At 36.8% G+C, this 24,701-nt stretch overlaps 2 protein-coding genes across 3 annotated transcripts in view; both read left to right on the top strand.

Annotated features, from left to right (window-relative positions):
* The window catches only part of prtga (protogenin homolog a (Gallus gallus)), a 50,228-nt gene extending 38,179 nt beyond the window's left edge, over positions 1-12,049 (top strand). Inside the window, exons 11-19 of the mRNA XM_077194619.1 lie at positions 5,019-5,114; positions 5,812-5,998; positions 7,003-7,130; positions 7,245-7,415; positions 9,308-9,472; positions 9,637-9,760; positions 10,384-10,522; positions 10,679-10,777; positions 11,491-12,049. Of these exons, the coding sequence (XP_077050734.1) occupies positions 5,019-5,114; positions 5,812-5,998; positions 7,003-7,130; positions 7,245-7,415; positions 9,308-9,472; positions 9,637-9,760; positions 10,384-10,522; positions 10,679-10,777; positions 11,491-11,841 (1,460 nt within the window). The 3' untranslated portion in view covers positions 11,842-12,049. The remainder of the gene's footprint in view (positions 1-5,018; positions 5,115-5,811; positions 5,999-7,002; positions 7,131-7,244; positions 7,416-9,307; positions 9,473-9,636; positions 9,761-10,383; positions 10,523-10,678; positions 10,778-11,490) is intronic.
* Positions 12,050-16,682: 4,633 nt separating this feature from the next.
* On the top strand, positions 16,683-20,406 carry pygo1 (pygopus family PHD finger 1). Of its 2 annotated transcripts, XM_077194621.1 has the most exons (4): positions 16,753-16,887; positions 16,979-17,157; positions 18,006-18,090; positions 18,786-19,955. In XM_077194621.1, the coding sequence occupies exons 2-4, from the start codon at positions 17,129-17,131 to the stop codon at positions 19,809-19,811; spliced, it is 1,140 nt and encodes a 379-aa protein (XP_077050736.1). In that variant the 5' UTR covers positions 16,753-16,887; positions 16,979-17,128; the 3' UTR covers positions 19,812-19,955. The 2 variants fall into 2 exon arrangements, with proteins under 2 accessions (XP_077050735.1, XP_077050736.1); XM_077194620.1 differs by lacking the exon at positions 16,979-17,157 and having other exon boundaries at positions 16,683-16,951; positions 18,005-18,090; positions 18,786-20,406.
* The last annotated feature ends 4,295 nt before the right edge of the window (positions 20,407-24,701 follow it).

The raw sequence follows: 24,701 nt of genomic DNA, 5'->3' as shown, positions 1-24,701 counted from the left end.
CTATGTGAATATATATTAAAGTGTCATTTATTCCTGTGATCAAAGCTGAATTTTCAGCATCATTACTCCAGTCTTCAGTGTCACATGATCCTTTAAGAAATCAGTATAATATGATGATTTGATGCTCAGGAAACATTTATGATTATTATCAATGTTAAAAACAAGTCGTGCCGATTATCATTGTTTTTATTTCAGGATACTTTGAATAGAAAGTTCAAAAGAACAGCATTTATCTGAAATAGAAAGCTTTTGTAACATTAAACACTACCGTTCAAAAGTTTGGGGTCAGTAAGAATTTTTTTTTGGGGGGGGGGGGGGGGGGGGAGAAATAAAATAAATCAATACTTTTTTCATCAAGGAAGCAGCAAAGGAATTAAATTTTGAACTTTCTATTCATCAAATAATCGTGGAAATTGTACATAACTGTTTTCAACATTGATAGTAATATTGAATGTTTTTTGAGCATTAAATCATCATATTATACTGATTTCTGAAGGATCATGTGACACTGAAGACTGGAGTAATGATGCTGAAAATTCTGCTTTGATCACAGGAATAAATTACATTTTAAAATATATTCACATAGAAAACAGTAATTTTAAATTTTCATAATATTCAAGAATATTACTGGGTTTTATTTTTTATTTTTAATCAAATAAATACAGCCTTGGTGAGCAGAAGAGACTTCTTTTAAAAACATTAAAAATCTTATCGATCCAAAACTTTTTATATATATATATATATATTTTTTTTTTTTCTTAACTGTGTCTTGCTCATGTTTGTGGATGTGGACTCCTGCACGTCTTGCTTTCCATAAGATTTGAAGTGTTTTTTGTGTGTCATTCCTCCCGTCCAAATACTTTCTTTATCTCTCTCTGAATGTTGATGGCCTGAAGAAAGAGCCCTGGCTTGTGTGCGTGACCTCTGACCCCAGATTCCTGAGGAGTTTTATCTGTGTGTGAACCCTGACCCCTGACTGGCTCCACGGAGCCTCTGCGGAGTTGGGGATCTCAATGACACACACTCATTACCTAACCGTCCAATCACTGCAGGGCTGCTGTATTTGGCCCCGCCCCCTAAGACCCTGCTCTACAGATTTAGATCTCAGTCCCAGTGATGTCATCAGTCTGAACTGATAATTCACCATAACACCTCAGTCACACCGGCTTTAAAGACACATTCTGCCAATATCAATGATAATCTAATGTTTCATCAGTCTGAGATCCATATCTAGGCCTTTAACCCTTAATCTGATCATAGTTTATCAGTGTGCTCATTGTTTTCTCTGTAACAGCAATTGAACAGTTGTCTAATCTGCATTTTTCTTGTTTGGTTGTTATGCAATCCATTTTTTTCCCCTGATCTCTCATTAATTGACGAACTCGGTTAAAATTGAATTAAAAACCGATTAAAACCGATAAAATATTGTAGATGGAAAAATTTTTAAACTAACGAAAACGAAACTCATTTTATTTTAATGAATTAAAACTAAATAGAAATATATATACTAATATAAGAAACTAATATAGGTGACAAAAGCAAATAACAAATCTACCAAAACTTAAACTAAAATTAAACTGAAAATATAAAAATAAAATCTATTTCAAAATATTAATAAATACTGTAATAGTTGAGATATAAAACTAACTTAAATAATGGTGACTCATTGAATATTTGAACTTTTAATGATTGATTGTTGACACAACATGACTTTATATGAGTTGTACAAAAGCTAAACAATTAAATAATAGTGAAAAACGTCACAGAATCACTAATATTCACTATATACACAATATATATATGTACTGTATTACTGTAACGTTCAAACCCCTGTATCATGTTGTTGAAAAAAGTAGAAGTACATGTTATTTGTTTAGTTGTAATCCCTAAGGATGTGAAGCTCAAACATGTTCACTCTTTATGTCAGTATTGAAGCTCTGTGTTGTGTAGCGCCACCATGTGACCAAAGTGAAAACTACAGGACAGTGTGTAAATGTAGTTTCAGTGAGTAAAATCTTCACACTCTCAGCTGTGTGTCAATAACTGATGTCACACTCAAACCATTAATTATATATAAAAATAAAAATATAAAATAATGTATACTCGTTTTGTGTATTTTAAATTCGCATATTGTGTGCTTGATAAAGCCACATCAGGATGCTTAAGATTGTGTTGCATTAGTTTTTTAAGTCGAGCTCATGAAATAAATTAAAAAAGAAAGTTATTTCCAGACCCGAAAACCTCTATAGTTTTTTCTTACGCTATCCAGTCTAATGTTTAATTACTCCTTGACTAGAGATGGCTCTTTTTGAGTGGAATATATATACAATAATTTATATATATGTGTGTGTCTATTAAATGCAAAAAAAGAGTAATTTACTTGGACAGGATTTTCTTTTTTTGTTGTTGCACTTTTTAATAATGCTTTGCTGTGATTCTTGATTGTCATTTGAATATCCTGGTCTCTTTATGATCGTTGAGGTCGTGGTTTTGGTCATGTGACTGACCTCTCTGTGTCTGTGTGTGTTTCCCATGGCCTTTGGGTCTTTGATTTAACCTCTGGCCTGGTTGTGAATGGGTTGCGGCCGCTGGTCATCGGTCAGTCAGTGGGGGGGTGCCGGCAGATGGATGAACCCAACGGGGGATGATGGACACTCGTCTTTTGTATTGAGGATGGACCGCTAACTCACTGACCAGCACCTCCAGCTCCGGGCATCTGCTGCTGATCTGACACACGTGCACACACGCTAAACACACGACACCGCTATCTAATGCACACACACACTTCAGCTGATCTCATACATCTGCTGTTACACACGTGCATCTCTTATGCCCTATTCACACAGAAACGGACCAAAGCTTTTGTGCATTACAGGAATCTGTATTCTGACATGGCTTCTTATGCACAGTGTTGGGAAGGATACTTTCAAAACGTATTTCGTTACAGAATACAGAATACATGCCCAAAAATGTAATTTGTAACGTATTCCGTTACGTTACTCAATCTGAGTAACGTATTCTGAATACTTGGATTACTTCCACATTGAATTGCATTTTAAAAGTGTAGGAATCATCAAATCCTGCTTACTAAACAGGCCTATTCTGGTGTGTTTTTCTGTTCCAACTGGCTGAATGTGTTAGGCCCATGTCTTCCTGAAAGTGCAATATATTATAATTTGCTATAGAAGAACAAAGACTATAAGTGTATGTTGCGGTCACCGGTGCGGTGATGAGGGGGTGATGCGTTCATGTAACATGTAAATGTGGCGCTGCCAATAAAGCACCTAAAAGCTGTCACAAAGAACCGGCAAAAGTAATGACTGAATATGTTAGTGTCGGCTGCAAAAATGAAGTTGACGATGACTCGCGATCTTCGCAGCACTCTAGTGAACGCGCCGGAGAGAAATGCACATTTCATACGGATTACATAAACAGAGAACAGTCTGTTTTCTTTCGTTTTGAATTGTTCTGTTTAAAAGTAGACATGTCTGTGAGACAAGTAGGCTAGCCTACCTTACACGCTAAGTTTCGGTTCATTTATGAGATGAGCCCCAGTTCACGCACCAGCGCCTCCATGCCGTGATATCTATTGTCTGCTATATTTACTACTTATTTATTAATTCCAGCCAATTTGGTTGATGAAACATTGATTAAAATTAAGATACAATTAATACAAATCGAAATTCACTTTAAAGAAAGGCTTTGTGCATCTGTTTGATGTCTCTGTGAAAGTTTTAAAGCAGTCTTTTAGTGCCGCTTTCAGAGTGGTCACGTCCGTAACATTGTTTTTTTCCTCATAAATGCGAACAAGAAAAATAAAATAAAATGAATATTTTATGTTCTGTGGAGAGCCAACCCTTCTTCATCCGGTGGGTATTACTTTTGGTTTAAGAAGTACTAAAAAATATTTGGCCTAAAAGTTAAATATTTTTTGTGTCACGCATGTTTATTTCCCTCATATTAAATATAAAACGCATGTGTAGACAGATATTTTTCTAATGTCTGGACTCCTTTATTAAGGGAGTATGGATATACAAACAGACGTTTCGATATATTGGTATTAAATGACATTTGCAGTCAAAACTTGAAATATAGCCTACATTCTCAGAAAATGCATGTCCATAACGCAATTGCTAAATTTTAAATAATTATTCCGCAACTAGTTTTGTGGTGTATGTATACGTATTTTATAATCTTAACTTCAAATAATACTAATAGTAATTTAAAGATGTAGTAGCATTGGATCTGGACGGGAAGGATAACTCTGGGAGTTGGAAGGGGTGTGTCGCAATTTTGTCTTCTCACACGCGACACAGGTTCGTGGATCTGAGTGTCGCGATTTCGGTTTCATATCGCATATTGTTACAGCCCTGTAGCTAGTAGCCTACCTGATACAACTATAAAATAGCAAGGTGACCAGTAAAACTACAGCAGACGACTACCCCTGGCTAATAAAAAAAAAAAACAACTTTAAGATGCTTCTTCAGGTTGGAGGTGGAGTCTTTGGACGCTGAAAGGAGGATGGTTGCTTGCAAGCAGAGGTTGCACTGCACAGTTATATTTGTTCTCCCTTTTCTTTCTTTAATGTGAAATGCTGTTTGAATTTCCAAGATAGAAACGCATTCTTGCCCTGGCTTTGTTGCTCCTGCTCCATCTCTACCTCTAGCTCCCGCTGCTCCTCTTCCGACTCCATTGTGACTGATCACGCAAACCGCGCATTTTTTTGTTTTCATATTGGGGCTTCTGGGAAATGCATGGAGTTGCCTTAATTTCTTTAGAGAGTGAATAAACTCATGAAACAGAAAAGTATCGTCATGTAATCCATTGATTTCATCAATGTAACTGTATTCTAAATACCAACTATTTAAATTGTAACTGTAACGGAATACAGTTACTCATAATTTGTATTCTGAATACGTAACGCCGGTACATGTATTCCGTTACTCCCCAACACTGCTTATGCATTTTACATACATATATGTGTATATATATTTGACTCTTTTTTTTATTTATTACAGACCCCAGAAAGAAATACCATGTCAAACTCTTGGCCTATAGTTTCATGGGTGACGGATACCAGGCGGACCAGACCATCAGCACACCGGGATGTGTTTGTGAGTTCAGCGACACACACATATTCATGCCATCTGTTACAAACATTACTAAAAAGGTGATATAGGTTTAAGATCCATTTAGCTTTATTTGTAGTAAGGAGTTACATCCATACAATGCATAGTAGCAGTAAAGACATTAATAATGTTACAAAAGATTGGGCTCGTTTGACTTTGGTTCATTCACACTGCAAGTGATTTTCCGGAATCGGAGTTGTGTTCACACACAACCCGTAAAGATCCCGTAAAGACACGTGACATTCACACAGAAGGTGTTCTGGCAATTTCCCGGGATCAAAGCGCTGTGTGAAAGGGGCTAAAGAATCCTGAAAAAAATATGCATCGTGGTTTCCACAAAAATATGAAGCAGCACAACTGTTTTCAAAATTAATAATAATTTAGAAATGTTTCCTGAGCAGCAAATCAGCGTATTATAATGATTTCTGAAGGATCATGTGAAATTCAGCTTTGATCTCAGGAGTAAATTACATTTTACAATATACTCAAATAGAAAACAGCTATGTGAAATTGTAATATTTCAGTGTTTTAACAGTTTTTTGATCAAATAAATGCCGCCTTGGTGAGCAGAAGAGACTCAAAAACATTTAAAAATCTTTTTAAACAGAGGCGATATATAAATAATAGCATGAGTGTAAAAAGATTAAGGTCATTGTAACATGTAATGTTTGTTTGTTTGCAGCGGTGCGAGATCGTCTGGTGCCCCCCCCTCCTCCACCTCATCATGTGTACGCCCTCAGTAACTCCTCGTCCTCTGTGTTCCTGCACTGGGCCCGACCCGCCTTCACCAGCGCACAGACGGTCAACTACACGGTCCGCTGTAACCCTGTGGGTCTGCAGAACGCCTCGCTGGTGCTGTACCTGCAGACGTGAGTATGACGACCCGTACAGACGGTACATGCCTAAGGCCAATTCACACAGCGCTGATAAACACGGGCAATCACCAGATTACAGTACGTCACTTCTCACACATTCACGACCCGACAAACACTGATTCAATCAGTAAACAAGCGTCAGACGCCAAGAGGCACAGACAGGGGTGAGTAACGTAACCTAATAGTGTGATTAGTGTGTTTACAATTAGAAAAAGTACACTATAAATTAGGGGTGTAACGATACCCTCATGTCACGATTCGATACACATCACGATACTGAACTCACGATCTGATGTTATTGCGATACTACAAGAGATGTTGTAAAACGTTAACAAAAAATGTACTGTTGATCAAAATGGTAAATTTGGTGTTACATTGTGTGTGTAAATAAATAGACTTGGACTTGGTGCTCGTAACCCAATGCACAGGACAATAGAGACACCAGAATAACAATATTCATGATTCTGAAGCTGAAAATACATTTCTTTATCATTTCTTTATGTCTAATACAGTTATTTTAGATGAATATACTTGCACTGTCACTGAATAGATATATTTAAAATAATGTAGGCCACTTTTTACTGGTAACATAAGATATTTAGCATTATCAGGACACACAAATATTCCCCCATTGCATTATTATACATTATATATATATCAGTTTAATGTAGGACTGACACTAAAACTCTGAAAATGTTATTTATTTATTTTTTCTCACACAGTAATTTTTATTTTGGGTGAACTATGCACAGTAAATATTGTCACTACCCACGATACAAATAGTTGAAGTTTTTGTATTGCGATATATTGTGACACGATATATAGTTACACACCTACTATAAATACCCGGGCTATAAGACTGTGATGTTTAATGACTGAATAACCGTATAAAGTTCATATACTACACTGCTGAATACACAGTGCATAGTATAAAAGCATAGTGTACAGTGCGTCATTTGTGACACACCGTCCAATATATGTGGTGTGTGTTCCTGCAGTGCGGACCAGAGTCTGATGGTCAGTGATTTGGACCCAAACACCAAATATGAGTTTGCAGTTCGTCTTCATGTGGATCAGCTTTCCAGCCCATGGAGTACGGTGGTTTACCAGACCACACATCCTGAAGGTAAACATTAGACAAAAGAAACAAAGAGACACACATTATTAGACTATTAAATAGGCTTTTTAAATGGAGAACAAGTAAAAAGAAGAGATTTTGATTGTTTGCCTGTCCGTGCAGCTCCCAGTCGAGCTCCTGTCGGGCTGAAAGTGACTCTGATCGAGGGAGACGCGGCTCTGGTGTCGTGGAAGCCTCCGGATGAGCCCAACATGGCCGTCACACACTACACCATCCTATACGCATCTCGCAGAGCATGGGCCGCCGGAGAGTGGCAGATCCTGCAAAGAGAAGGTGTGTGTGTGTGTGTGTGTGTGTGTGTGTGTGTGTGTGTGTGTGTGTGTGTGTGTGTGTGTGTGTGTGTGTGTGTGTGTGTGTGTGTGTGTGTGTGTGTGTGTGTGTGTGTGTGTGTGTGTGTGTGTGTGTGTGTGTCAGAGAGAGTTTGAGCATATGAGTTTGTGTGTGTGTGTCTCTTATTTCTAGTCGGTATCATTTCATGTTTGCAAATGATGCTATCCTGAGTTGAGTAGCTCAGATATGACATGATTGAATTAGACCTAAATAAATGGACTTATCTGAATCCATCTGCATTTTTACAAGTTTTTTTTAATAATAAAAATAAAATTAGTAATTATTATTCATTATTTTCTAAGACCTATCAAAAAAAAAATTTCTTTAAATACCCCCCCCCCAAAAAAAAGTAACAGTAATGCCTATAAAATTGATCCTTCTATTAGCATTAGATACGAGACTATGTAAATATATATATATGTCATTTTTCAGCCAAAAATCAAAAGAACCCTAAAACACATTTTTTATTAATGCAATGCAAATAAATATAATTCTCATCAATGTATTTACACGATAAAAAATATTTTTCAAAGTTGTAAATAAAAAAGATTAATGGCGTATGTTTTACAACTTCAAAATTTCATGTTTAATGCAATACGTTAATTGCCATTTCTTGTGAAAATGGGTTCTACATTTTTTTCAACGTAGAAAAAAGTATTAGAATTAGTATATAATTATATTTGAGCACATCAACATTTTTCCTCGGAGATAAAAAAAATGTATCACCTAAATGTGTGTTAGAATTTAATCTTGTAATAATCTTAAATGCTTTTATATAGTTTTTTGTTAATTGTATGACTTCTGTTATTCACTTTGTTCCCGTCATGTCTGCTGACATGGCATTCAAAAATAACCATTACTAAATATAAACAAATATTAAAGGACATCTGGGTGCTAAAACAGGTCAGTGTTTATTACTGTAGGTCTAAGACTGTAAAAGCTGGAATGAGTCTTTATGAGCCTCACGGATGTCCTCTGTTCTCAGTTACACGTTCAGCCCTGCAGATCTATATAGACACGGATATAGACATGTGCTGCTGCTTCAGGTTGTTCTGGAGCAGGAACGAGTCACTAAACCCAAAGACTTTTAACCCTTTTAACTGCTGACGGGGTTTCGTTTGCAGGAAAACTCAGATCCTGTGGTGTCAGGCAGTAAAAACCACAGTGAGGCGAATCTCACACGTGCCTGTGTCATATTTCAGAAATTATATTTAGCATAAATGTAAACACAATTTTTTTTAAATGTAATGCAAATATATATAATTCTCGCTGATTAAAGTGCCACTATTATGCTTTTTCGAGTTTTACTTTTCATTTAGTGTGTAATATAACAGTTTGTGAATGTGAACGTTTTAAAGATCAAATAAAGTTATTGTCTCCTAAAAGAAAGAATCGATGGGCACTTTAATACTGTTTCACAAGAAAAACTATTTCAATCTTTCTACTTCAAAATCTCACCTTTAATTAAATGTCAACTACCGTTTCTTTGTAAATGTGAAATTTAATTCCAATAAGTCTAAATTATTTCTAAGTATCATGGTAGTGTTTGTTATATTGAATTTAATATTTGCTGATTTTAATGTAAAAAAAAAAACATTGGGTAAATGTGCTAATTTTACTATTTATGAAAAATGTCATAATTTTCTTTATGTGAAATAATTATCTTTTTTATTATTGTTTGTGATATTCAGCCATTTACTGAATCCAGATAAAGTAATTTGCAAAGCAGTGTTTTTCCTAAAAGGTTCACAAGATTTTTGAATCAATGATGTAAATTATTAATAGGTGTATTCATTATTTTGGATAATAATGTTCACCTTATGTCTTGTTGTCAGGGAGCATCACAATGGCCCTGCTGGAGAATCTTCAGTCTGGTCAGGTGTACCTGGTGAAGGTCTCAGCGTCCAATCAGATGGGAGATGGGCCGTTCTCACCTGCTGCAGAAGTGACCGTGCGTGACGGACACGCCTCCCGAACACACGGCTCCTCCCACGCCACAGGTGTTTTACTCAGTAACCTCTATTGGCCATTTCAGGCTGGGAGAAGACACTGCTAAAATACATGATCTAACATGTAATGCATGTGAAATTCCATATCGATTGAATGAACGCACAATGCAAGTCTTGGCGTCATCTTTAATACAGTCTCTGTGCGCCACCAACAGCGTTTTCTGATGGTTTCTATCACCTGGATCAGAGGTCAATGACGGGTATAGCAGTGGGTGTGTGTATCGCTTTAATCTGCATCATCATCTGCATCCTCATACTGGCCTACAGGAGGAAAACCAGGTAAGAGAGAGCTCTGTAAACACCTGTCAACTAAAGTTATTAAAAATAATTTTCCAACTTATTTCAGGGCAGCATGCTAACATTCTAAGTTCTAAAATTAATACAACTAAAAATCTAATAATTTCTAATCTAAATAAATAAAAAACAGTAACACTTTACAATAAGGTCTCCATTAGTCAATGTATTAGTTAATGTGGTAAATGAGCAATATATTTGATACTGTATTTATTAATCTCTGTTATTGTTAGTTAATAAAAATCCAGCTGCTCATTGTTGTGCTTTAACTAATGTTAACAAATATAACATTTGATTTCCATAATGTATAAGTAAATGTTGAAATTAACATGAACTAAGATTAGAAGTATTGTTCATACTTAGCTCATGTTAACTAAAGTAGCTAACTTATGTTAACTAATGAAAACTTATTGTAAAGTTTTACCAAAAAAAAAAAACGAAAAGTAAAAATATAAAAATAAAAGCTAATTCAAAATATTAATAAACACTTTAATCGTTATAAATAATCGTAAACAGAGAGTTTGGTTAGGTAATTATTCCAAATGATTGGGTATTTATAAATGTCAGTGAGTTGATTTTTCCATGACTGACTGCATTATTCATGACAGGAAATCCAGCACTGACAAATCAATCAGGCAAGCAGAAGGACAAGCTCCGCCCACTGCTGTCCGACTGGCCAATGAGAGTCAAGCTGAGAGTGTGGAGGTGATGATGCCCATGATGAGAGATCATTTCATCGATGCAAAGGTGTGTTTAAAATGACACATTCTTGCTTAGCTTGTGCGGGACGAGCAAGTGGTCAACCAGCCTGATCTTTCATAAATATATGTGTGTGTTTACAGCATATTTGTTAAAAAAAACATGTGAAAACGGTGATTTGATGTTTACATTTCAATGTTTTAGGGCGGAACAAATCTGATCATTAACAGTTATGGCCCAGTAAAGCACACCGTTGAGGAGAAGAAAATGAAGAGATGGAGCTTGTTTAAGAAGGATGACAAGGTATGAAACAGTTTACAAAATTACAATGAGCTTTATTAAAGAAACGGTCAGAGCCAGATGACATGGCAATCCCGAATGAGGGGAAATTAGAGTGAATCTCACAAAAACTTCAGTCCATCCTCATTAGCAACAGAAATATGAAATGACTTCATTAAATATCTATTATTATTATTATTTAAAATATTTAAGGTAGTAAAAACTACCATGATGTAAACCTTACATATTATAAACTAAAACAATTCCTTTTTTTCAGACTAAAATATAAATATTAGATGAAAACTTTAATTTATTTTAGGTTTAATACTTATTATATTTTAAGTTAAGTAGAAAACTGAATAAAATGACAAAAGCAACTTAATACTAAATCTAACAAGTTTATTAAAACTGATTACTAAATCTGAAAATATAAACATTACATTTTAATTAGAGTATTCTTATTTAATATGTCAGTTTTTACATTACAGTAATGAGAATCTGAGGGAAATATACTGTGAATGCCTTGAAAATAATGTAAAAAAAAACGGATAAAAAATAAAATAGGATATTTTTTTTAAGCAAAATTGTATTTTATATCTGTTTGATATAAATGATTAAATGTGATGGGGCTTGTGGGATTCACGTTTGGCCATTTTTAAATGTCATTTTCAAAACAGTTTGTGTCTTTAACCCTCCTTCCGTCTCTGTCGTTTACTGGTGTTTTCTGCTCCTATCAGGATGTGAAGAAGGTCTCCAGTCCTTCATATTCCTATCATCAGGGAACCACCCTACTGTGTTATACAGAAACATCCCCTCAACACCCGCCGTCGTCCCTGCAGGGCCTGTTTGAGCCAACAGGGGGCGACAGCGAGGGCTCACACTCCAGCGAGGGCAGTCATGAGACGGGCGACTCGGGACGATTCTCTCACGACGACATGGAGGCAACCAACCTGTCTCTGGGTGTCGACAGTCGCCCGGCTTCGGGTGAGCTTACAGAGAAACAACTACATCTCCACGTGATGCCGATGGCAGAAGTGACAGGAAATACATTTCAGCAACAGGAAATGATTGAGCTTCATCCTGTTTAGCAAAAACCCTTATGTTCTCTGGCGCCCCCTGCTGTTTAAATGGACTACTGAACGCTTTGTGTGGACGACCCGAGACGTTCACACATGCTCCGCTTTCTCGGTGAATGTATTATTTGTTTCTCTCTTCTTCTTTTCAATTTTATAAATGATTGTGTGTCTGAAAAAAAGTAGAATCTCACCCACCATGAATGTGTTAAAGAAAAAAAAACGTCAGAAAATGTGCAAACGCGACTATCGCATTTTCTGACGTAACCTCATCGAGAGAGGAAAGCCTCTCTTAACTTCCTAATCTACCTCAGTTTACTTACTAAATATTTAATATCCTCTTATAAATTTCACTTATTCGACAACGTTTTTTCCTTTTCGCTGAGTTTGTGCGTTTGTCTGTGTTTATTGTTTGTTTAGTCCTGAAGTATGGGATTGCAAAAGTGTTTTACCTATTCTGACCCGGCGTGATGCAACAAATCTGCTGTGTAACACAATTACAGCCAATCAGAACATAGTTGATGTTTAATATGCAGGGCTTAGGACCAATAGGATTTCATGGTGGGCGGAGCTACCCAGCTCAACACTCATCAAATCTCCTGCTGAATCTGCTGTGACACAATCACAGCCAATAAGAACACAGTTGGTGTTTAGGATTAACCAATAGGATTCCACGGTGGGTGGGGCTATCAACCCTCTCATCAAACTTTCTCACAGATTTATTGCGTCACGCATGGTTGGGATGGTGTTTTATACCTACCTCAGGTTCAGAAACGTTTAACTTTAAATTGAGCGTTTACATAGGATTGAGTATTTTGTCTTTATTTGTGATTTCGTCATATGAATGTGTGTATTTTTGCTCTTATAGTCCCTGTTTTATACTACTTCATTTTACCTTTTGATTTTTAGCAGTAGTTGTGTTTTTATTTGCTTTACCTCAGGAATCATTTGAAAAGCCATGTGTTTTGTAGTGACATGGTTTGATCGACAGGGTATCTTCCTCGAGTCAAGGGCGGTTGACCCGTACTGAATGTGTGTGATTTGTTTCCGTAGTTCATTTCTTCCTGTCTTCTTCTTTTGAGTACGAAGTAACCAAAGATGCTTGAACTGAGGTTTCTTAGTTCAGCAAAACCGATAGCTTTAAATAATGGCCTTAAAGTGTGTAGAGCTGCGCAGATACACGATCAGGAGATTCAGTTGATTGCAGTCGAATGATTATTCTAGAAAACCAAAAATAATTATCAAATCTGATCATGAAACCGTTTTGCCTCAAAAGATATCTATTTTTCTTGATATACAGTATATGTACTACTGAGTACACATTTTAGTTACTTTAGTGCTTTGAAATAGTTGATGCTATTTTAGATTTAGCAACATGAGCGTAGCACTTTTCTTTCAGGTTAGTTTCGAGATGTTTGTAAGTGCAACGGTGACACGCCATCATCTGCAGGACTGTTTGCTCTTTCATTTGTTCTTTCATGTTTGCTGGTCTTTCGGATGAAGAGATGACAATGAGATTATCCTTGAATCAAACCAAAGATGTTTCACCCAGAGACCAACGAAAAAGGAGAGACGTCCTGCTATCCTGCGATCAAATGAGGTGTCATATTTCACTCCGAAATCAAGAGAAAAATAAGAAATTCAATTTTTGCATAAGAAACATGAAACTTATTTTCGGATCATTCAGACCAAAATTGCATTGTGACATTATTATCATGAGAATTAAGCACATTTCACCCCTAAATTCTCATTAACATAATCTCTTAACTTAACATATATTTAATTATAAATTAATGGTTTAATTGTCGTGAAAATAATTTTGGCAATGCAAAATGTAATTTCTTATTTTTTTTCTTTTGAAGTGAAATATTAGCTATAAATGGTCTTGATAGGCTTTATGAGATTCACCTCCTTAAATCAAATGTTGCAGTTATCAGATTCCCTTATTAGAATTTCACGTTCATCATGGATGTTATTGTACATGGAAATTATATACAAAGAGAGAAGATATTATTATATTATATTAATAAACATTCCATGCGGCTGAAATTCTTCTCAATCAGGGGAAATTGATTGGCCACTGTATGCATTTCAATCAGAGAGACACAATCAGTTTAAAAATATATATATTTTCAAAGCAAACAGCCTGAAACCAAAGAAAGTCGTCACCGTTGCACGGATGATTATTATAGATTCATTTGCATGGTGTTTTGTCATTTTTCACTTGTTACAAAGCTTTATATTCCTAAGTAGATTTGATTTCTACGTACCAAAAGACATCAGGAAACCAAAAACAGTGTTACGCGATCGTGCTTTCAATCGTTTATGACTTTCAATTAAACCAAAGATGATGGATATCATGCCTTTTTTTTTCCTTTTATAACTTTTCTCACTGGAGGAGGAATATTGTATTGCTTTTTGGGATGATGTACCCCGTATTCTGTGAAAATACTGATTTAGTATTTGGTTTCTCCCTGCTGAAGAAAAAAGCTTGGAAGTACTGAAAGCTGGCTTGCTGGTCTTTGCTGGTTTAAACTGGTCTGGTCTTCCAGCCCGACTCGTGGCCAAGACCTTGCCAAAAACAAAACTCCAGACCAGCCGACCAGGGGAGAAAATGCTTGTTTCAGCAACCCAACACAGTGTCGGCCCAGACCCGGATTTGCGTTGAATCCACGTGTACCAGATGTGGGCCGGATCTGGGCCGACACTATGTTTCTCTGTGGGAAGATATGATGCCGGAATTGTTGTTTTTGATATAAATTTGAAAATGCTTTAGTGTTTTAGAACAATATTGATTGTTGTGTTAAATTGTTGACTTCGCTTTGGGCGTTTTCTTTGTGTGTGTGTGCGCAAGTGTAATTCCATGCATCAGTTCTTTAGCTATGTTTAAGTTGATTCACAACAAACATTTAGAAATGCAGTATCATAAAATATGCCAAAAGTGGGTTAGGGTTTCTTCCTCACAGCATATTATGCATCCAAACAGATGATCTCTGTTCATGCAAGATTAAAACTTCTCAGGTTGCATGTCCAGTTGTGCGCAGGTTCACCCATCCGCCTCACTGAGGTGATTTTACTCAGGAAATCCAGTTTCATGTCACTTTATTTAGTATTGATGTGAACTGCACTTGCTTAAACTCTTGATTTTCGAATGGATTCTGTTCTGCATTCTTCTGTTGAAGTGTTTTATTCGTAATTTGCCTAAATTGAAGGGGAAAAGGGAGAGCTTTGAGAACTCTTCTGAAAGCAGTGAATGTTTGGTTTCCTCCTGTGAGTTTCCATTGCACTGCAGCAGTAAATCTTTCTATACGCCTTAAAACTGAATGTATTTCTTAATAAATAAAATTCCACTTGTTAATCTTCTGCTGTGCTTTTCAAATACATGTACCACGTGTTACGTTAATGTTTATGCCAAAAAGGTATACATTTACAGTAGACCCCCCTTCCCACCACTACCACAAATAAGATTGTTTATACAAATTTCCAGTTTAAATAAAAATGTTGACAAGTATCAAATGGTGTCTCTTTTCTCTTGAAGAATTTTATTTGAGGTCTTTGCTGAGAATAAAAAAAATCTCCCAAAGATTTATATGAATGTGTGTGTGTAATTTTTAGTAAGTGCATTTGTATTTAGAAAAACGTATAATGTACTGTATGCATAGTACTGGACAAAAGTTTGTATCTTGAAAAATCTTGAACAAAGTATCAGGTTATAAAAAATATTAAGCAGCACAACCGTTTCCAACATTGATAAAACATCTGCATATTATAATGATTTTTGAAGAATTATGTGACACTGAAGACTGGAGTAATGATGTTGAAAATTTAGCTTTGAGTCACAGAAATAACATACATTTTAAAGTATATTAAAATAGAAACTCATTATTTTAAATTGTAATATTTCACAATATTACGGTTTTCTTTCCTGTATTTTTGATCAAAAACATAAAGAAATAATAATATATATATAGTTTGGTGTCACACCCACATATACGAAAACTAAATTAAGGTAAATGAAAAATTAAAATGCAGTCAGGCAGCACTTTCTAATAGTATAACATTACATCAGCAAATGATCATTATCATCTCACGGGTCGTGTTACATCAAGCAATGGTAAAGGTGGGCTGGATGTTTTAGGAGGTCCTGTACTGCAAAAAATAAGTGTTTTAGTCACTGTTGATACATTTAATGCATACTTGATGAATAAAAGTATATACTTATTACAGTCTATGCTTCGGACACACACACACATACGTGCTTTGATGAAGAGAGGTATCTGCGCTCACGCACGCGCACTCCACCGAGAGCCCCGCCTCCTTTTACAGATATCGCGCTAAAGTAAACTAACACACGCGGATGAGTTACCCGTTTCCGTGAACAGCCCGGTAAAACAACAAGTCAAAGGTGTCCGCTCCTCCCAAACTTTGTAAACGGGCGCAGCTTTCCTGCTCGCGCAATTACCGAAACTACTATGGCGAAGGCTTTAGTCTTTGAATACAAATTAGGCCGTGCTGACGTTGACAATGACGTCATTTTTAATATTAATGAGCTCTGAGAACGTTGCGGAAGTGTGTCCCAAATGACGCACTTGTAACCATAGACATGAAGTAACAACTTATGCACGTATACACTATTTCCTTGTGCACTTTGCACTCAGCAGTAGAGTGTATATAAGGTTATTTTGTCATTCAAAATCGGTTAATTAAGTGCATCATCAGGGTATTTAAAGTGTACTTTTTCTATTTGGAATTTTCAGTGAACACTATTTGCACTATTTCTATTACCAAACGGCATACATAGTGCATACGTACGCGAATTTTGTCACCTTTTGTCTTATCGATGACGTCATTGGTACACTTCAAATGGCGACGGTTTAGCTCATCGACAGCTCATGAATATTAAAAGACAATCGCCATAGTAGGAATAGCAAATTCGCTTCCCGGTCGCGCATGGAGCGCCGCCGCCGCCGTGATTGCAGCGAAACGGGGGAAGAACAAGACGAGTTGACTACAATCACTCTTTCTGACATCAAAGTTACACCATTTTCCCGTTTGAGTCATGTGAGGGAGCTTGTAATGTCCACAGAGCAGGATAAAGATTCATTCTCTCTAAAACGAAACCGAGGTAACGTGGATTTTCCGTGTTTCATAGGCTTTGATTCGGTGTCGTGGTAATTACCGGAGCGACTGCAGCGGCGGGCCTTCAGGCCTTCGGGGAAGAACAGAAAAGTAGACTGCGACATATTCAGATACATGCTTCTGAAAAGGACAGCATGTCAGGCCTCAAAGTGAAGGCTGTCAGATGAACGCTACTTTACAGGGAGTTTTGGGGAAGTTTGGAGTCGATACGCAATTCGAGAGAAATCATATCAACGTTTTTTTTATTACACGCACATCAATAGAGCATGCGATAGTAAAACTGGCAATGACATGTCTATGAAGTAACATTAAAAAGCAAAAATCTCAAAAGTTACAAGAAGGTAGTGAAAATGATAGCAATGGTTACATCATTATCATTATGGCTTATTTTTTTTTTAAATGTCACCCACCCAATTAGTTTTTAAAGTTTAATGAAACATGTTTAACTAACACTTCAGTGCTATAGTTTATTGTTGTAACCTTCTAATGTAATGTTTGTGTAAGACTGTAGTACTTTATTTTACAGTGTCAGTGTCATACATGTAGTTACTATAGTAATAACTATAAAATATACCTAATTACATTCAACTAACCCTAAACCAAACCTCAATCCTACTCTAACCCTATAGTAAGTACATTTAGTTTCTTAATATTAGGCTACTCCGTACTTAAATGTATAATTACACTTATTTTAAGGTGTCTGTGTTACAGTGGAATTATACATTTAAGTACTGAGTAATATTACTTTAAAACATGTACTTACCATAGGTTTATGGTTAGGGATGGGGTTTCGTTTACGTTTGGTTGCATGTAATTATGCATAATTTATAGTTATTACTCTACATGTACATGCAACCATGACACTGTAAAATAAAGTGTTTTTAAATAAAGTGTAACCACAGATCAAACTTTCCATCAAGCCATTATACAGGGACTTTATGTCATATACACGCGTCAGTGCATAGACATGATATGTATTGGATTGACTATAAATATTTTAGAGGATGATTTTATTTGAACTCACTTTTTGACTTAACAGGAGGTGAAGGTGGGCTGGATGTTTTAGGAGGTCCTGGGCTCTTACTGGGAATCCCTGATAAAAAGAGACGCAAGTCGAGCACACAGGTACTGTATGAAACTCTTCTAAACCGCAGGACGGAGTTACACATCTTTGGATCCAGAACTAGTTTTCCCTTTTAAACGTTTGGGGCCAGGAAGATTTTTTAAACAAAATTCATACTGTTATTCATCAAGCATGCATTAAATTGATCAACTGACAGTAAAGACATTTATAATATTACAAAAGAGTCTATTTCAAAGAAATGCTGCAAATAATTTATAGAATCCTGAGAAAATCAATCACAGTTTCCGCAAAAATATTAAGCGGTTTTCAACATTTTACAATAATCATAAATGTTTCTTGAGCAGCAAATCATCATATTATACTGATTTCTGAAGGATCATGTGACACTGAAGACTGGAGTAATGATACTGAAAATCAGTTTTGATCACAGGAATAAATTACATTTTACAATATATTCACATAGAAAACAGCTATTTTAAAATGTAATAATATTTCACTGTTCTTACTGTATGTTTGATCAAATAAATGCAGCCTTGGTGAGCAAAATTCTTTGAAGTAGCCAACCCCAAATTTTCATGGGCATTTCATGGTCTCGATGTGTTTAGCAAGTGAGGCAAGATCTAGAAGAAAAGCAGTTAATATGTCTGTAAATATGGAGAAAATCTGCTCATTGTCAGGCGTATCAGAGGTTTTGATTCATATTCAAGAGTGAAAATAAAAGTCTCTTTCTCGACAGGTGCCGTCCTTCTCTCCTCTGTCTGAATATGCTCCTCCACCAAACACCAGCTCAGATCACCTTGTAGCTGCCAATCCTTTCGACGACAATTACAGCTCGCCATCTCTGAAGCCGCTGCCTCCTGCTAACCCCTATTTTGGCCACTCGCATTACCCAGGGTTTAGTGACTATGGGCCGCCCAGGATGGCCCCACAAATGCCCCAAAGGATGCCTTCTCCCTACGGGCCTCCTTACCAGATGCGAAACCAGCCCGTGGTTTTCAACCGGGTACCGGGATTTAACTACGGTCATGCCGAGAACCCGCATTACGGGCAGCCGTTTGGTGGCGGAAACAACAACCGCATCCACTTCAGATCAGAGCATGTCAATCAGATCCCACTTCAAAATCTCAACCAAAGCGGTAGTCCTGTAGGTGCTCCTGGTTTCAGACCGGAGGGAAACCCAGCTCGGAATATGAGCCCTAACCTTTCTCAGCAACAAAATAACTTAAAGTCCAGCATGCCAGCGCCTAAACAGGACCCGAGTGAAGCCGTGAGCAAAAATACCACGCAGAACCCCTCGCCACGCAAGCAGAATCAAAACTGTGAAGAGAACAATCCTCAGGACAACACGCCGGAGCTGATGACGAAGAGCCGATCGAGCGGACAGGACGGGGGAGCGGGGAAACTCAACGGCGTCATTCACTCCAATAAGTCGGCGGATCAAGCTCGCAGGACCGGAGCTTTGACCAATAATAAAGTCTTGAACAGAAGGAGAACGTCCTCATCATCCGAGCCCGTCTTCCCGTGCGGGATATGCCTGAGCGAAGTCAACGATGACCAAGAGGCTATTCTGTGCGAGGCCTCGTGTCAGAAGTGGTTCCACAGAGTTTGCACGGGGATGACGGAGACGGCGTATAATCTGCTAACGGCGGAGATGTCTGCGGTGTGGGGCTGCGACTCCTGCATGGAGGACAACGGAGCGCAACTGCGGAAAACCAGAGAGGTGTCGAGGACGCCTTCTGTGACCGGAGAAGGACAGGCGTGAGTGACACTGTTGGAGAGCGGAAGTTCAAATGAATTGTTTCTCTTCTGTTTGAACTGCGTTCCAAAGTTCTTTTGGCTTGTTTTGTTTCTATGTAAAAATATTCCTCCCAAAATTAAAGTTCTGTTAGAATTTACTCAACTTCCTATTTAGGGGATGGACCGATTTGAAAATTTTGGCCGATACCGATAATAGGGATGCTAACCGATGACCGTTTGACCGATGGTTGACTGTATCAACGTTAACCGATCAAAGTTGTCGGTAGTCGGTTAAAAAAAAAAGTGATCTCTAAATTAGGCTATTATAGACAGTGGACTAATCGCTACTACAGTTAGCCATCTCATTCCAAGATATGTTTGTATGAAGTGAACAAATCCCTCACACTCAATTTTTCATAACTCGCCTGTTTGTACTTAATAAACCAATAAAAACATTTGGCGCGAGGTCACAGCGTTTGGGTTCGCGCGCTCACAAGGTTTGCGAAAAGTAAAGGCTACAGGCTAAAACACTGGAGGTTAGAGCCAGGGCAGACGACAGGATGAAGCGTGCAAAGAAAAGTAGTGTGTGGGACCATTTCATCAAAAAGAATGACACAGATGTAAGTTGCAACTTGTGTGATACGGTGCTTAAATACAGTAGGCCTACATCATCTATGATGTATCACCTGAAAACGCGACTTGTTCTGTCCGTTATTATAAGGCACACAGTGAGTTAGACCTGCCTTGGCCGGTGCGTCTTTTACGCATTTTGAAGGTGCGCATTTGTTTCCGCCACCAAACGGCTGCCCGTAATGCGGGTTCTCGGCATGACCGTAGTTAAATCCCGGTACCCGGTTGAAAACCACGGGCTGGTTTCGCTGGTTTATTTTCAACGCGATCACCTTGTACCCAAACCATTTCAAAACTAAGGAGCCATTTGTCCTCCAATTACATACAAGCTCCTCGGCGCCGCGTTTGTGGGACTCATGTTCCGCGCAGTAGGGGATTTAAAAAAAAGTGACGTGAGTGGAAGGGCGGCGCTGGGGCAGTGTGTGTGTGTGTGTGTGAGCGGGAGGCAGAGCGGCAGAGAGATGCGACAGAGTTGCGAAATTGCAGGCGCGGCTCGAAATGGCTGTTATTTCAAATAGCGTGGCATATTTTAAACTAATCGGTTAACCGGTTTCAACCGGCTAATGAGGCTCGGTGGTCGGTCAAGAAAATGTTTAGTTTTCGCCATCCCTAACCGATAATTCTTTGTATTTGAAAGCCGATAACCGATATTTTGGCCGATAAATCTATATACAAATTTTATATCATTTTTTAAACTCTCACCATTAAAAGCCATGTCCCAAACACACAATTATAATGTTTTCACTATAGTTTTATGAAGCTTATATGACAGGCACTGCACTTAATTGTATTTTCCTTTTTAAAGGGGCATTCGGCAACTCTAGCTATTTCTTCGCTGATTTTCACTTTTGTTATCACATGTTTTCTCAACGAGCTCCCCCTACAGCTGTGAGGTGTATATTTCACAACAATGTCGATAAAAAAAACTCACTTGCGGCCCCTCTTCCACCTTTCTACCGCTGCTCATGTACATTTGTTATTATCGGAGCCGGCCAACTTTATCGTGTGGAGTGTGTCTCCCGAGGTGGTAATGCATCATACACATTGAGGTCGGCGTGTGTGTTTCTCGCTCGTTCTCGCGTCTCCCGAGACTTCCTATTTCCAACTTACCGGGACATTAGTCCTCATGTTGCAAGGTTGGTTTCCACCTGGGAACGCTGGGGGAAGCGGGGAAAGTCTCATTTCTCACCAGAACAGGTTATTAAACCATCCAAATGATTTCTAAACGGTTTTATTAAGCTGAAATAGTTGCCGAATGCCCCTTTAAAGTGATTCCAATCATATTTCAAGCAATTCAACACCATTATTTTGACCAGTGCGCATCTGAAGTATCTCAGCTGAAGGAAATAATACATTACTTATCGGCTTTAATATATCAGCCAATTTTCTTATCGTGCCGATAATGATAACATTAAAAATGAACATATACCAGCTGATACCGACATGGTGGCCGATATATCGTGCATCTCTATTCCTATTGTTAAAATGGATCTATTTACTTTTTTTTCAGTGAATAACAAAGGAGAAAGTCATAGGGGAACATCTTGAAGGTTATTAAATTATTTGAAATCATTTTTGAATATACACTACTGTACAAATTTTGGCGGTCTGTACGATTTTTTTATGTTTCTGTAAGAAGTCTCTTATGCTCACTAGGGCTGCATTTATTTGATAAAAAAAATATAAAAAATATATATAAAAAAATATTAAAAATATATATATAAAAAAACATTACAATTTGATCAAACATACAATAAAAACATTTCAAAATAGCTGTTTTCTATGTGAATATATTGTAAAATATAATATATTTCTGATTATTATAAGTGTTGAAAACAGCTCAAAAGATCAACATTTGTTTGAAACTGAAATCTTTTGTAACATTATAAATGTCACTTTTGATCAATTTAATATGTCCTTGCTGAATAAAAGTATTATATATTTCGAAAGAAAAAAAATCGTACTAACCCCAATCTTGTGAACAGTTGTGTAATTGTTTTGGGCTGAATTAGTCCTTGTGTAGATGTCTAATGTTTCTAATGCCTTTAAATCCAGAGGTCAGGCTGTGCTTATGAAACGGCCCTGCGTTTCAGTGATTGTTCACGGTCAGACGTCTTCCTTCGGCTCGCCTTGATTAATGTATGAAAAAACTGTCATTTAATATCTGTGATTTTTTTAATGGTTAGCTTTCTTACATTACAACTGTAACTCTAACAGTCAGTTTTCAGGTTTCAGAGTAACTCAAAATCACAAGCAGCATTTTATTTATCCAGAAAGATCTAAAGTCGAGTAATCTGCCAGACATAGCAATACGTGGTGCTCTGAAACTTGAGTGTTTTGTAGATGATTGGGCCTTTCCCATTGAATGTAGCTGTAGAATATTTACTGTAGCATATTTTCTGATGAGAATCATCACACGTCTTGTTTCACTTTAGCGGCATGTAGTTTAGTTAGTGAGCAATATTACTGGTTGTGATGGATTTTGCTTGGCAATGTTCCTCCTTATTACTGTTTTTCAAACAGCTTGGCTCTTTGATTGTTTTATGATCAAATGAAGTGAAAATCTTGAGAGCCAGAGAACAAGTTGACATTGAAACTTTGGATGCACTTGATGACTTTTGTAAGCTTTGTTATTTGACACTTTCTTTACTGGGTTGATTGGCCAAAACTGAGGAGGATTTGTTACTTGAAGGCCTTATTTCCGGGCATGATGCATTAAATAGCACAATACATATATTTATATTGACAAAAAATACTTTGTGCATCAGTCCTTTTAACCAGTTATCTCCCAAAATGATCTTAATTTAATGATGCAGTGGTCATGGGTGAATCTCACGAATCATGTGCATGTCATAATTCACCCCAAAGGAAATAGATCAATAAGAAATTATATTTTGCTTAAAGAAAATTAAGATTGTAATACTGTATACTGTATGATGATAATTGCTTTTGAGAGTAATGAGAATTACAAGAAGCTCTAGCAAGTAAAATATATGGAAATGTTTTTGTTAGATTTGTCCATATATAATCTCGAATGCATTCTTTTATTTTGGACTTTTTTTTTAATTTAGAAAAGTTTTAAATATATGATGCAGTGACATTCATGTTGACCTCAGTTTGGATTTGCTGTTGTAACATGTTGTTTTGTGTGTGTTACTCCTCAGAGAATGTTGTTTTGCGTTGACCTGGAAAAAATGTTGGCATCGTGAATGTAAACTTCATGCAACTATTGCTGATCTGACTTCAATTGTTAAGCAAGATAATGTAAACGTAGTGTACTGATTTGTGCAGTAATAATGTGTCAATGAAGACAAAATAATGTAGAAACAATCTTTGTATAATTGGCCAGATTCGACGGTTGACCCCTGGTGCCTTAAATGTGTTTTAATAGATACTTAGATCCTGAGCTGATGGCATTGTGCAGTGAATCATTTACCCAATTATCAATATGGGGTGTGAATATTTGAATGGAAATTATTTTATTACGGGACAATAAATGTACAGAGCCAATAATGAACAATATGAAATGAATACATTTGTGCCATCCTCAAAACCAAGCTGGTACAGCACATAAAGTTTATTGAATGTAAATTAAAGTTCTCTTGTGTGTTATGATAACTCATATTTCTCTGTGAAAAACAGAGAATAGAAAATTGTTTAATAGAAAAACCTTGGAAAAGCCATTATTCAAATGTGTTATTTGAACTGCGTTTAATAAAACTGATTTTAAAAAGACATTTTTCCCCTATGCAGTCAATTAATTTGACTGAGTTTTGATTTATGTTTTATTTGAAACGTGATAATGTTAACATGTCTCACAGTAACAAATTATTATGCACAGAGTATGACCCAACATACAATTAATTCTGACAGAAATGTATAATTGTAGTATAAGATGTAAGTGGCAATATTAAGCATAACATATAACTACTAGCCTCTGAACTTCTAATAAAAAATTCTGTCTACTTTATTTCATGTATGATTAAGTGTGATAAAGTTTGAGGTGAAACGCTAAAGATGAGGTGAGAGATATGCATAGGTTTTGATTGTGAAACCGCTGAGATTTAAATTCCTGAAGAAATGGGATACCATTTGACAGGTGAGAATGTGTTGTTTTGTGTTTTTTTATATGTGTTAACCCAACATTACAGGTTTTTACAATGGTAATGTTTTTATTTTATTTTTGACATTTTTTTTTACTATGGTAACTTTTAATGTCATGTTTGTGTAAGTTGTTGTTTTGTGTTAGTTTAGCAAAATCCCTGCCGAAGTCTATTGCAGATAT

Source organism: Siphateles boraxobius, unplaced genomic scaffold, assembly GCF_051911475.1.
Source record: "Siphateles boraxobius isolate OS27281-9 unplaced genomic scaffold, OSU_SipBor_1 32, whole genome shotgun sequence".
Lineage (NCBI taxonomy): Eukaryota > Metazoa > Chordata > Actinopteri > Cypriniformes > Leuciscidae > Siphateles > Siphateles boraxobius.
The sequence above is the reverse complement of the archived record's forward strand: the minus strand, read 5'-3'. Positions and strand labels throughout refer to the sequence as shown.

Coding starts and splice junctions, on each gene's coding strand:
- pygo1 (XM_077194620.1), top strand. CDS start 16,777: ATGGAGCGCCGCCGCCGCCGTGATTGCAGCGAAACGGGGGAAGAACAA. Junction 16,952..18,004: donor CTCTCTAAAACGAAACCGAG/GTAACGTGGATT, acceptor TTGACTTAACAG/GAGGTGAAGGTGGGCTGGAT. Junction 18,091..18,785: donor GACGCAAGTCGAGCACACAG/GTACTGTATGAA, acceptor CTTTCTCGACAG/GTGCCGTCCTTCTCTCCTCT.